Source organism: Herpailurus yagouaroundi, unplaced genomic scaffold (assembly GCF_014898765.1).
Source record: "Herpailurus yagouaroundi ecotype Mexico unplaced genomic scaffold, PumYag 165, whole genome shotgun sequence".
NCBI classification, from domain to species: Eukaryota; Metazoa; Chordata; class Mammalia; order Carnivora; family Felidae; genus Herpailurus; species Herpailurus yagouaroundi.
In genome coordinates this window covers 30,348,267-30,362,082 of record NW_024412406.1, presented here as the reverse complement: position 1 = coordinate 30,362,082, position 13,816 = coordinate 30,348,267, and the positions used below count along the sequence as shown (strand labels likewise).

At 37.5% G+C, this 13,816-nt stretch overlaps 1 protein-coding gene across 1 annotated transcript in view; it reads right to left on the bottom strand.

Annotated features, from left to right (window-relative positions):
• Positions 1 to 13,816, bottom strand: part of PXDNL (peroxidasin like) — a 430,785-nt gene that overhangs the window by 180,843 nt on the left and 236,126 nt on the right. The window contains exon 4 of the mRNA XM_040487847.1: positions 5,106 to 5,177. Within this exon, the coding sequence (XP_040343781.1) occupies positions 5,106 to 5,177 (72 nt within the window). The remainder of the gene's footprint in view (positions 1 to 5,105; positions 5,178 to 13,816) is intronic.

Here is a 13,816-nt window from a genome sequence, read left to right as displayed (position 1 = left end):
ACTGCGCCACCCAGGCGCCCCTAAATTATCCGTTTCTTAAAAGTAAAAAATAAATAAGCTGTTTCTTGTCAAAAGTTGTAAGGAAAATAATTAGTAAAATAATAATAAATATCGCTATAGAAATTCACAGATATTGTTCTCGCAGGATCTTCCCTTGCCAAGTGTTTCATATATATTATCCTTAGATCTCAGAGCCAGCCTGGCACATACTTATTATTCTCCTCATTTAAAAAACAATGAAAGGTTAAGAAGCACGGCATATGTTCAATCAGATCAAACTTAGTTCAGTCTGATTTCTAAGATCTTGTGTTTTCAGAAACACTGTTCTGCCTCTTTCCATGATTTCGGTAGACAGTGGAATAAGATGCTGATATTTAAGGCATGGAGTGAAATTTAACACAGGCATGAAAGCCTGCTGTTATCTAACAGAAATACTCTAGATAAAATAGACCATTCAGGATTAAGGAAACATCTAAAGAACAGGAAAAGTAAGGAATGTGAAGTTAGACACTGACAAGGAAATGTAAGTTAAACAATAATGACTAAAATACTGTCATTTCTAGTTCAATGGTCTTATGAGGAAAATGACTAGAAGATACCATTTTCATGAGACATATTTGGTGCCTCCTAAGGAGGCTCGGATTAGACATTCAATGGCAAAAAAAGTAACCAGTGAAAATAGGTCCATGTATCAGTACAATAAAGATGGAAGTTTTAGATGAAGAGCTAATTGAAAGCAAGATGGCTGATTAATAAGAAACATTATTTTTAATAATTTATTGACAAACTGGCTTCCATACAATACCCAGTGCTCATCCCAACAGGTGCCCTCCTCAATGCCCATCACGCACCCTCCCCTCCCTCCCAGCCCCCATCAACCCTCAGTTTATTCTCAGTTTTTAAGGGTCTCTTACGGTTTGCCTCCCTCCCTCCCTGTAACTTTTTTTTTCCCCTTCCCCTCCCGCATGGTCTTCTGTTAAATTTCTCAAGGTCCATTAAACTGTGCTTTCTAAGCACATGGCAATTACTCTTGTTTTTAAAGGTAGAAGCATTAGAGTCCTCTGTGTCATTTGTAGAATAAGAACGTGCTTTGAAGATACTATCCCCCTTAACCAGTGGCGTTCGGCTATATATAAAATGGAAAATTATACCCAAGAAATATGGTCTTTCCACTTGGTAAAACTGATTGTATCCTCACAAATGTATTCATTTTAATATACACTTTCTTAATTTGTAATCATTCTAGCTTCCTACATAAAAATTCAATCATTATAATTCTTATAAAGATAATTACTCCCCTGACACAATCAATATAAGGATACAAATTACTTTATAAAAATAACAATGTCTTATTAATGTTTAAAATAAGATTTGTGTTTTAATTTACAACTCTGTTGTGCTTAATCACAAAATTTCTCTTCATGTAGCCAACACACAGAAGATAATCTAATGCAACACAAAGACAGGATTCACCCTTAAAGCAGAATGTGGTTTGCCACTATTTTGTACAGTAGATCTCTAGGCATCTAGGATCTTGCATAACTAAAAGTTTGTACCCTTTGAGTAACATCTCCTCATTTCTCCCTCCCCCATCCCCGGGGAGCCACTATTCTACTCTGTGCTTCTTTGAGTTTGACTATTTAGATTTCTCTTAGAAATGGCATTATGTAGTATTTGTCCTTCTGTGTCAGGCTTATTTCACTTAGCATAATGCCCTCCAAACTCAACCATTTTATCACAAATGGCAGAATTTCTTTCTTTTTTAAGCTTGGATAATATTCCATTGTATGTATGTGTGCGTGTATACATATATATCTGCACACATATATATGTTTTCCTTATCCCATTCATCTGTCAATGGACATTTATTTAGATTGTTTCCATCTCTTGGCCATTGTAAATAACCCTGCAGTGAGCATGGGAGTGCGGGTATCACTTTGAGATCCTGATCTCAACTTCTTTGAATAAATACCCAGAAGTGGGATTGGTGGATCACATGGTAATCTTATTTTTAATTCTTTGAGGAACCCCCATACTGTTTTCCATAGCGGCTGCACCAACTTACACTCCCACCAATGGCGCACAAGAAATTACCTTTCCTCTACACCATCCTTCCCTGCGGTATTTTTTTTTTCTTTTGGATAATAGCCATCCTAACAGGTGTGAGGTGACTTCACATTGTGGTTTTAATTTGCATTTCTCTGATGATTAGTGATGTCGAGCACATTTTCATATACTTGTTGGCCATTTGTGTGTCTATTTTGGAAAAATATCTATTCAAGTCCTTTGCCTATTTTTTAATCTAGTTATTTGGGCGTTTGCTATTAAATTCTAGGAGTTCTCCCTACGTTTTGGATTTATTGGATGAATGTTTGCAAATTTTTTTTTCCATTTCATAAATCGCCTTTTATTTTGTTGATGGCTTCCTTTGTTGTGCAGAAGCTTTTTAGTTTGACATAGCTCTAGTTGTCTATTTTTCCTTTTGTTGCCTGTGCTTTTCCTTTACATCCAAGAAATCATTGAAGGCCAATGTCAAGAAGATGTTCTGTATGATTTCTTCTCGTAGTGTTATAGTTTCACAACTTAATGCTGTATTGTATGCTTAAAAATTTGCTAAGAGGATAGATGTTAAGTGTTCTTATCACAAATAATTAATAATAATAATAATAATAATAATAATAATAACTAGGGGGACGGATGAAAGGAAACTTTTGGAAGTGATCGATATATTTATAGCATAGATTTTGGCAATGGTTTCACAGGTGAATACTTATCTCTAAACTCAAGTTGTTTACATTAAGTATGCACAGCCATTGAGGTATGTCCATCACACCTCAATGAGGTGGTTTTAAAAAAAAGAATGCAGTTTATCAAATTTCCAACTGGCCAAAAGATTAAAAAAAAACAACAACAAAAAAAAAAAACAAAAAAAAGAATTAGGCTGGGGCACCTGGTTGGCTCAGTCAGCTAAGCATCCAACTCTTGGTTTCAGCTCAGGTCGTGATCTCACTGTTTGCAGGTTTGAGCCCTGGGCCGAGCTCCATGCTGACAGCACGGAGCCTGCTTGGGATTCTCTCTCCCTGTCTCTCTGCCCCTCCCTCACTTGCTCTCTCTGTCTCTCTCTCTCTCAAAATAAATAATCTTAAAAAGAAAAAAACAATTAAGCCCACAAATCCTTCTTCAATATCCCTTCCTCACTGCTCATTTCCACTTTTTTAAACCACAGACTGTGTCTTAAAGACTAAAGGAAAATCAAAAAGTGTATTTTCATACTGAATGTAGACGGTCACGTCAGTAGCAGAATTGGTATTACAATGCCCTACCATATTTGCAAGGCTGCACAAAAACCTCTCATGTGTCCCTGCCTTCCTCAAAAAGGAACTTAATCTTAAAACAGTTATGTACAATAAGAATCCTTAAAAGAAATAAGGAGCTTATGTACAATAAGAATCCTATTTATTATAGGTCTTAAAGAACAAATATTTCAGGTACCTCAAGCTCTTTAGTTTGGTAGAGATACATGGAAATGAACTGACTTTCAGAGCTATGATTAAAATCATGAAAATTTCCAAGGATTAGAGATTACATCTTTGTATTCCAAAAATCCTCTTTGAATAATGATTCACAAGAGCATGGAATCATGCTTTAAAATTAGCAAGCAGAAATGCCTGTTTCCATGGCTTTAAACAATAGTATTACTCAATGTTAGTAAGACCAATGATTGTTATCAGAATGTAAAGCATTTACTGATGAGAATCATGTGCCCTTTAGAATTAGAACTTTTCATGTTAATTTTTATAAATCATTTGTAAATATATTTGATGAACAACACAACACAGTCATAAAGATTTTATTTGTTGTTGCTATTAAAGAATTTATACTTATTTGTTTTTGTGATGGTTCCACAATGTAGTAAAAATTTCCTAAAACATTACACAATTTAAAATAATAAAGGAAAAGATGAAGAAACACACTTTGCCACAGGATAGATCATTAGTCATGTAAAAGAAAATTAACAAGGGGAGAAGTAGATGGAAACGATAATTTTTAAGAGTGTGTTTGATTGATCATATTTTAATACTATAACCTAACACGTTGGCCCTCCAGGAAAAAAGAAATCTAGATTTTTTCAGACATTTATGAAGTATATTTATTATAGAAATGATTGCAAACAGCCTTTTGAAAATAAGAAGCCACATTGAAGACAGAAATAAAGCTCAGAGTCAAAAGCTTCTGGTATTTAAGAGTCGTATTAATTAAAAATCAAAGAGCATTCTATATCTCTAAGCTGACAAAATATCACGTAGCTTGTCAAGAATGAGGCAAAACCTCTTCAAATATCTAACTAGATTTTGCGTCACAGACACTAATAATTGAGAGAAATATCTGAATAAAATATCAAATGGCCAGTCGGTAGCAGTGTAACTATATATCATGACTTTTTCATACCGAAAATTCTTATTTCACACTGAAATTCTGAAAGGTGAACCTACAGTTTATGAGATTTCAAACTCTTTGAAACCAGCCGTAGGGCGTCACATGTGAAAAGTGCACGAGGATAACAATCAGGAGATCTGGGTTGTAGATCTTTTAACCTGAGGCAAGTCATTTAATTAACATCGGATTTGGTTATTAATTCGTCACATGAGGGGTTAGACGTCATGCTCTGAGAATTCCCATATCAGTTAAATGTCTATGAGCTTGATAAGTTAATAAATAATCACAGCTATCAATTACCTTCTGTGAAATGCCTATTTTGTGTCATATGATCAGCTAGAGTCTTTGCATGGAGTATCTTAATCTTCGCAGCAGGAATATCTTTATTCCCGAGATTTGGAAACAGAAATTCAGGGAAGGCAACTTGCCCAATAGCACACCACTAATAAATGCAGGAGCTGGGATTCCAGCTGGGCTCTGTCTTCCTGCCCTCATGCCAACTCCATCATACATTCTGATTTTTATCCAACTGATGACAGAATATTCAATCATTCGAGCTGCATGACAAAGCTTAAAATAATTGCTCAACTATCACGTAATGGCATTAAAAGAACTTCCACTCGAACGGCAACCATCAATGATTCAAGAAAGAAGTTTTTATTACTTACAGCTGTTCCAAGGATCTGAGTCCTTTAAAGGTTTGCTTGTCGAGGGCATGAATTTCATTCTTGTACAGATACCTGAAAACCATAACAAATCCTATTAAATTCTAAATTCATGTAAATACCACATATCTTATATCAGGACTTTTTAAACTCCAATGTGGCTCTAAAGAGCTTTGGGATGTTCACAGATTCTCTAAAAATAAATGGAAACTTTGATTTCATTTAAATATGTTCAGATATCTGGGTAAGACAGTTCCAAGGCTCTCAGATTCTCAGAGCTCCTTGATCCAAATTATTAAGAATCACTGCCTTAAATTCTAAAACTTAGCGTGATTGTAAAAAATTCTGACGAATGAGGTCACATGTATTAGGTAGCAACTTCTCTGAGGAAAAGAAATGTTTGTCTAGAACAATTTTTTCCCATCTATTCTATCATACAGAATATATTGAACTAAGAGTTACATTCGTCAAGCTGGCAAATATCACAGGATTCTTCTGAAGGGGGATAAACACATATTAACAGATCCACAAGAGGTATTTTGGTTCTGTCACTGCTGCTGCTGAAAACCTACAGGAAAGGATACTGTGAATGGATTTACAGATAGGAGGATGTAACTAATCTGGCCAAAAGGCTTGATGAGAACAAATTTATGTAACACGTAAGCACTACGTCCTTTTTTCTTCAACTACGGGATGGCAAAGTTATTTCATTTTTAAATCTCTTTGATTTTTGTGGATGTCATGAAAGCGAAACCCGGATCATTCCTACTTGCGCCTCTGAGGCTCCGAGGCAATCAGAATTCCTGAAACGTTCCGTCAAGTTCCTGTGCAATGTGCCCCTGCCTAGGTTAGAGGTCACTGGGATTGTGCCTGCATCAGAATCCTCTGGTGTTTTGTAAAACACACTGGGTCCTGAGCTTGCCCCAAAACTTACTCAATCCAATTCTCTTGGAGTGACGTCTAGGAAACTGCATTTTTAACAAGTTTCCCAGTTGATTCTGAGGCAATCTATCTCCATACAAACCATAGAAATCACAATTCTAGTTGAAAATGAAAAAGAAATTGCTTTTCCAAAACTTGCTTACTGAAACTTTGGAAGTTCCAAATTACTTTCCCTTCCCACAGATTAGAACTCCTATAAATTTTTCAGAGCAGTAGTGACTGGTGGAGAGTTATGTCTAACTGGAGAGATTTCCTTGGCGTTATTTGATACTACGGAACATCTTGCTTTGACCCCAAATCTCAAAAATATAGCTACATGTGAGGATGGCAAGAAAAAGAACCTTCTAGAACCATGTTTCTTCAACTGGCTGATAAGCAGCATTGAGCTGTGGTCTCAAAAACCACCACTGGTTCTCAACTGTGGTTGTATGTGAATCAGTGTATGGGTATATGAATCAATAACATTTCTAAGACATCACTTTGAGCTCTGTCTCAGGCCTTGTGCTGGTATCTGGGAGCATGCCTCTGCAAATTCTGATTTAATAATGGGTCTGGCAGATTGAATTGGCACTGGGATTCTTCAAAACTCCACAGATGATAATAATATACGGTAAAGTTGAAAACTTCTATTCCAGGGCTATAGACCAGATAAAAGTATGTTGTAAACTTATTCCAAAGGATTCAGATATCCCTCCCTGTAAAGGACCCTCCGACTATCAGAATGTCAAGGAACCACATTACTTTTCAGGGATCACATCTTGAGGCATTAAAAAAAAAAATTGATCCAATCTCTGTACAGAGGCATGTAAAGTCTTAAATAGGTTTCTGCTATTATCACATTAAAAATGATCAACTGCCTCATAAAAATTAAACTAAATTATCAAATATTCATTGAGGAGCCTCAAAACTGAAAACTGCCCATAAAATTTTATATCATATACACAGATTCCTTTTAGATTCATCTTTTATAGAAAATGATACTGAAAAGGTGACCAAATAATAGTAGGAAAAAAAAAAAAAGAAACAGAACTTCTGTTGTTAGATCCACACATGTTGATTAAAACAATAAAGTATACATTCAAGAAACACTGCTACTTAGGTTAACACCAGCAAGAGAACTTCCAGCTTCCTGTGGGATAATGGTAGCCTGAATTTGCATCTGTCCATACATCCTGAAAATCAGCTAAGAGGAAAAAACAAATCACTAGGAGAAACAGAAAATTAGTCACTTCAATTTACATTTAAGTAGAGAAAATACTAACAGCAGCAAAGTGAGCTCCAGAGGCTGCTTTGCAGAAAAGTGTCAGGTAGGATTTTACAGATGGGAGGAGGGCGTGGAACAGGAACGCTGAGAGAGTACCAACCTGATGAGAACCTGTCAGTCCTGGGGAAGCAGAGCCCTAGTTCCTGGGAATTGACAGAACGGGGCCAGGAAAGTGAATGGGGGGGCACCTCAAAGTAGCGAGGCATCTTGTGGAGGAGTGGTATTCCATGGAAAGAAGGAAGAAGCCAAAAAGTCTTACCAAAATAAGATAACATCATAGAATCCGAAGACGCACCAAAAAGAGGCTGTATTAACTAAACAAATTGTACTTCACTCTCTCAGCAGGAGGGCAATGGTCTTGAACTAAGAAATAAGCCATCCAAAGTTCTCTCCAACCTCATATTTAATCACCTGTCATTCGAATCAAACGTTAGTATCTAAACTTGAGGAAAATTGCACCAGAAAACAATAAACTCATATTTGAATATCAATGCAAAATTACATGCAACTGAACTCACCATTTTAATAGTTCTATGGAGCAATATTTGTGATTATCATCTAAAATACTGGAGAAAACCCATACTGATTGCTATCTTCATTTCCAGATACCATGATTGTATGACTGGAAATTGTAAAATAATCAATCCCAAAATTATTACCAAAACATTAAGAGAATTTAGTAAGATTACAAACTATAAAATGAACCTATGATATCAATGGCCTTAGGGTGCCTGGGTGGCTCAGTCGGATGACCTGAGCCAAAATCAAGAGTCGAATGCTCAGCCGACTGAGCCACCCAGGCACCCTCAACACAATTTTACATAGGTGAATAAGCTGATTCTAATGTTTCTATGGAAAAGTAAACAAATAAGCTAGATACACCCTAATTAAGAAGTTCAACGAGGAGACAGGCTATAACATATATTTAGGAAACTCAATAAAACCTCTATAATTAAACCAGTGTGATGTTGGCACACAAATAGTCCCATGGGGAAAACAAAATAAAAGGTTTAGCTGTAGAACTATATATATAAATTTAGAATATAATACAGATTCATTTTCAAGTAATAGGTGTTGAGAAAAAAATGAATTATTTCTTTTTAAAATTATTTTACTTTATTTTATTTTTTTGAGAGACAGAGCTCATGAGTGGGGGAGAGGAGCAGAGGGAGGGAGAGAATCTTAAGCAGGCTCCATATGCTCAGTGCAGAGCCCCATGCAGGGCTCAATCCCAGGACCATAAATTCGTGATCTGAGCCCAAATCAAGAGTGCATCGTTCAACTGCCCGAGCCACCCAGGTGCTCAACAATGAATTCTTTTACTAATGGAATGGTGGAAGATTTTCCAACTGTGACTCATAATCCAGAAACAATTCAAAAATAATATGTTTTAAATAATAAAATGTCACTTGGCAAAAAATTGCATATCCAAGTCAAAAAAGAAAGAGAAAATTTTGAGAGCTATTACCACAGAAAGATTAACATTTGAGAAGAAAAACAAATTTTCAATCATAAAATGGGCAAAAGCCATTACGGACAGCATACATTTAGCACACATAAAACCGATTCAAACACGTGAAAAGATATTAAACTGCACTCCTAAGATCAAATGCAAATTAAAACGATACTGAGATATCCTTTCTAACCTTTCACCCTGAGGAAAAAAGTCCTCCGTTGTGTCAACCTGACCCGTTGCTGAGATTGTATGGAAACAGGCCCTCTTGTGCATTGCTAGCGGTGATGCGTCATAGCACAGCCCTTAGGGAATGGAATTTAGCAATACGTGCAAAAATTGAATAGATGTTTACCTTCTGACACAGTAATCCGACTTCTCGAACTAAAGATATTCCTCTACAAAAAAAATGGCATATACACAAGATTTGATAATCTTTTAAAAAAGAAAATCACTGAAGACTATTCAATGTTTATCAGTAGGATCTGACTGAATAAAATATGGTAGAGTCACATCACGGAGAACAATGAAGCCTTAAAAGATGAGAAAGCCCTCTATGAAAGTCTATACAGTGATGTCTAGTATTTATTAGGTGAAAACAAAAAAACCAAAATCTTCCACATATTGTATAATTTGATTGTTTATTTTTACACAAAAAACAATTAAGAATAAGAAGATGTAATATATATGTTATAACATGCGGTGCCTGGGTGGCTCAGTGGTTAAGCGTCCAACTCCTGGCTTCGGCTCAGGTCGTGAGCTCATGGTTCGTGAGTTGGAGGCCCACCTGGGGCTCTGTGCTGACAGCATGGAGCCTGCTTGAGATTCTCTGTCTCCCTCTCTCTCTGCCTTTCCCCCAATTATGCTCTCTCTCTTCCTCCCTCTCTCTCAAAAATAAACATTTTAAAAAATTAAGAGTAAGAATATGTAATATATATATTACAATATATTATATATAACAAACATATGGTAAACATATATATTTATTTTGGCATAAAGAATATATATTTTTTCAATTTATATATTTTATATAATAAACATACATATATATATATATATATATATATATATATTTACTTTTGCATTAAAAAACACAGGTATAGTAAACCAGAAACCAACTACTAGGGCTATTATGTACAAGGGGGTGGGTAGGCAGTAAGTGAAGAAAAAAAGGTTGTAAACAAGTCTTCTTGAATATATTTTGTTATGTAATTAAAATTTCTAACCACGTTAATAATTAACACGTTTAAATACGTGATTAAATACAAAATAAAATGCAAAGTTAACATGAAGTAAAAAATAGAAAAACAACTGACCTTACGGTCTACAAAACTGATAACAGAAAAACACAGAGAAAATTTTTTTCAGGTAGGTGTTACCAAACTGCTCCAACTTTACACTGTATGTAGAATATTTTCTATTGGAAAAAGAATGGAAATGAAAAGAAATCTTAAACATAGTGGGTTTAATTTTTTAGCTATATGGCTATTTAAATTGCAAAGAATATTAATTATAAGATAAAATCAATTAGCACCAAGATTTTGAAGAATAATATTAGTATGTATAAAGATTATCACTCTAAGAAAAATGATATACAAGTGTTGAAGTGAGAAATTAAGAAAAATCAGCCTTCAAGATCCTGAGCCCAATTCCTTCGGATATACACCCAAAACTGAGAATGGTAGTTCTATTTTTAATTTTTTGAGGTACCCCCGTACTGTTTTCCATAGTGGCTGCACCAATTTGTTAGATTATATTCATATAAATATAAAATCACAATTTAAAAAAAAAAAACCTTCTTCCGCTCCCTCAAAAATCCTACAGTTAATGTCCTAATAAAGACACTTGGCATTCAGATCTTATTTTCAAATGCTATTGTCCACCAGAACTAATCAAGCTATTTGAAGGAATGGCTGCTTCCAGGTCTGCGGCAGCATAAGTATATAACATACAATCCTTCACTGGAAGCAATAAAAAAAAAGGACTCAAAGTTTAATGGGATCATTCCAAAGAACAAAGGAGTTAGCTTGAATAGTCTCCCACTGGCTGGTATATAGGAAAGCAATTGACTTGTGTATTAACCTAGCATCTTGCAACCCTGCTATAATTGCTTATTAGTTCCAGGAGTTTTTCTGTTGATTCTTTGGGGTTTTCTACACAAATAGTCATGTCATCTGAGAACAAATACAATTCTGTTTCTTCCTTCCAAATCTGTATACCTTTTATTTCCTTTTCTTGTCTTAATTGCATTAGCTGGAACTTCCAGGGTGGTGGTTAAGTAGGAGTAGTAACAGGCAACATCCTTGCCTTATCACCAATCTTAGGGGGGGGGGATCATCTCGTTTTTCATTATTATCTGTGAGCTGTAGGGATTTTTGTACAGTTCCTTATCAAGCTGAGGAAGTTCCTCTATCCCTGGTTTGTTCAGAGATTTATTAAGGGTGTTGAATTTTTATTATGGGTGTCAAACTTGGTCAAGTGCTTTTTCTGCATCTATTTATGTGATTATAGGATGTTTCCTCTCTATCCTGTTGATGTGATGGATTATACTTACTGATTTTCAAGTGTTGAACCAGTCTTATACACCTGAGACAATTCTCATGTGATTTGGGTGTACATTGTTGGATCTGAGGAGCTAACATTTGGTTCAAGACTTTTGCATTTATGTTTATGAGAGATATTAGTTCCCTTCTTAAAATGTCATCTGGTTTTGCCACTAGGATCACTGATTTCTGCTCTATTTTTATTACTCCTTTTCTTCTGCTTGCTTTAAGTTTATATTACTCTTCTTTCTTTAGTTTCTTAAGGTGGAAGCTTAGGTTATTGACTTTAGATCTTCTTTTCTAAAATATGCATTCGATGCTATAAATTTCCATTAAGTACCGTTCTCACGGAATTCTTCAAATTTTGATAATTTGTGTTTTCATTTTCATTCAGTTCAAAATATTTTTAAGTTGTCTTGAAACTTCTCTGAACTATGTCTTATTTTTTCATTTTTTAAATGTTTTTAAAAAGTTTTATTTAAATTCCAGTTAGCTAGACTTTCCATCTCCATCTCTCCACTTCCACTCCTCAACTGACTCTGTTCAAAGCTGTCTACACCGACTTTTACCGACTGGACTTGCGGAAGATGGCAGCGTAGGAGGACGCTGGGCTCACCGCGCGTCCTGCTGATCACTTAGATTCCACCTACACCTGCCTAAATAACCCAGAAAACCGCCAGAGGATTAGCAGAACGGAGTCGCCGGAGCCAAGCGCAGACGAGAGGCCCACGGAAGAGGGTAGGAAGGGCGGCGAGGCGGTGCGCGCTCCACGGACCGGCGGGAGGGAGCCGGGGCGGAGGGGCGGCTCGCCGGCCAAGCAGAGCCCCCGAGTCTGGCTTGCAAAAAGCGGAGGGGCCTGACGGACTGTGTTCCGACAGCAAGCGCGACTCAGCGTCTGGGAGGTCATAAGTTAACAGCTCTGCTCAGAAAGCGGGAAGGCTGGAGGACAAAGGGAAGGAGAGCTGCTGAGCCCCCTGACGACAGAGCTCAGTTTGGTGGGGAACAAAGGCACTCGCCAGCGCCATCTCCCCCGCCCATCCCCCAGCCAAAATCCCAAAGGGAACCAGTTCCTGCCAGGGAAATTGCTCGCTCCGCGCAAACACCCAACTCTGCGCTTCTGCGGAGCCAAACCTCCGGCAGCGGATCTGACTCCCTCCTGCTGCCACAGGACCCCTCCTGAAGTGGATCACCTAAGGAGAAGCAAGCTAAGCCTGCCCCTCCTGCCCCTGTGCACCTTGCCTACCCACCCCAGCTAAGACGCCAGATCCCCAGCATCACAAGCCTGGCAGTGTGCAAGTAGCCCAGACAGGCCACCCCACCCCACAGTGAATCCCGCCCCTAGGAGAGGGGAAGAGAAGGCACGCACCAGTCTGACTGTGGCCCCAGCGGTGGGCTGGGGGCAGACATCAGGTCTGACTGCGGCTTCGCCCACCAACTCCAGTTATACACCACAGCACAGGGGAAGTGCCCTGCAGGTCCTCACCACGCCAGGGACTATCCAAAATGACCAAGCGGAAGAATTCCCCTCAGAAGAATCTCCAGGAAATAACAACAGCTAATGAGCTGATCAAAAAGGATTTAAATAATATAACAGAAAGTGAATTTAGAATAATAGTCATAAAATTAATCGCTGGGCTTGAAAACAGTATAGCTGACAGCAGAGAATCTTGCTACAGAGATCAAGGGACTAAGGAACAGTCACGAGGAGCTGAAAAACGCTTTAAATGAAATGCATAACAAAATGGAAACCACCACAGCTCGGATTGAAGAGGCAGAGGAGAGAATAGGTGAACTAGAAGATAAAGTTATGGAAAAAGAGGAAGCTGAGAAAAAGATAAAAAAATCCAGGAGTATGAGGGGAAAATTAGAGAACTAAGGGATACACTAAAAAGAAATAATATACGCATCATTGGTATCCCAGAGGAGGAAGAGAGAGGGAAAGGTGCTGAAGGGGTACTTGAAGAAATAATAGCTGAGAACTTCCCTGAAGTGGGGAAGGAAAAAGTCATTGAAATCCAAGAGGCACAGAGAACTCCCTTCCGACGTAACTTGAATCGATCTTCTGCACGACATATCATAGTGAAACTGGCAAAATACAAGGATAAAGAGAAAATTCTGAAAGCAGCAAGGGGTAAACGTGCCCTCACATATAAAGGGAGACCTATAAGACTCGTGACTGATCTCTCTTTTGAAACTTGGCAGGCCAGAAAGAGTTGGCACGAGATTTTCAGTGTGCTAGACAGAAAAAATATGCAGCCGAGAATCCTTTATCCAGCAAGCCTGTCATTTAGAATAGAAGGAGAGATAAAGGTCTTCCCAAACAAACAAAAACTGAAGGAATTTGTCACCACTAAACCAGCCCTACAAGAGATCCTAAGGGGGACCCTGTGAGACAAAGTACCAGAGACGTCACTACAAGCATAAAACATACAGCCATCACAATGACTCTAAACCCATATCTTTCTATAATAACACTGAATGTAAATGGATTAAATGCGCCAACCAAAAGACA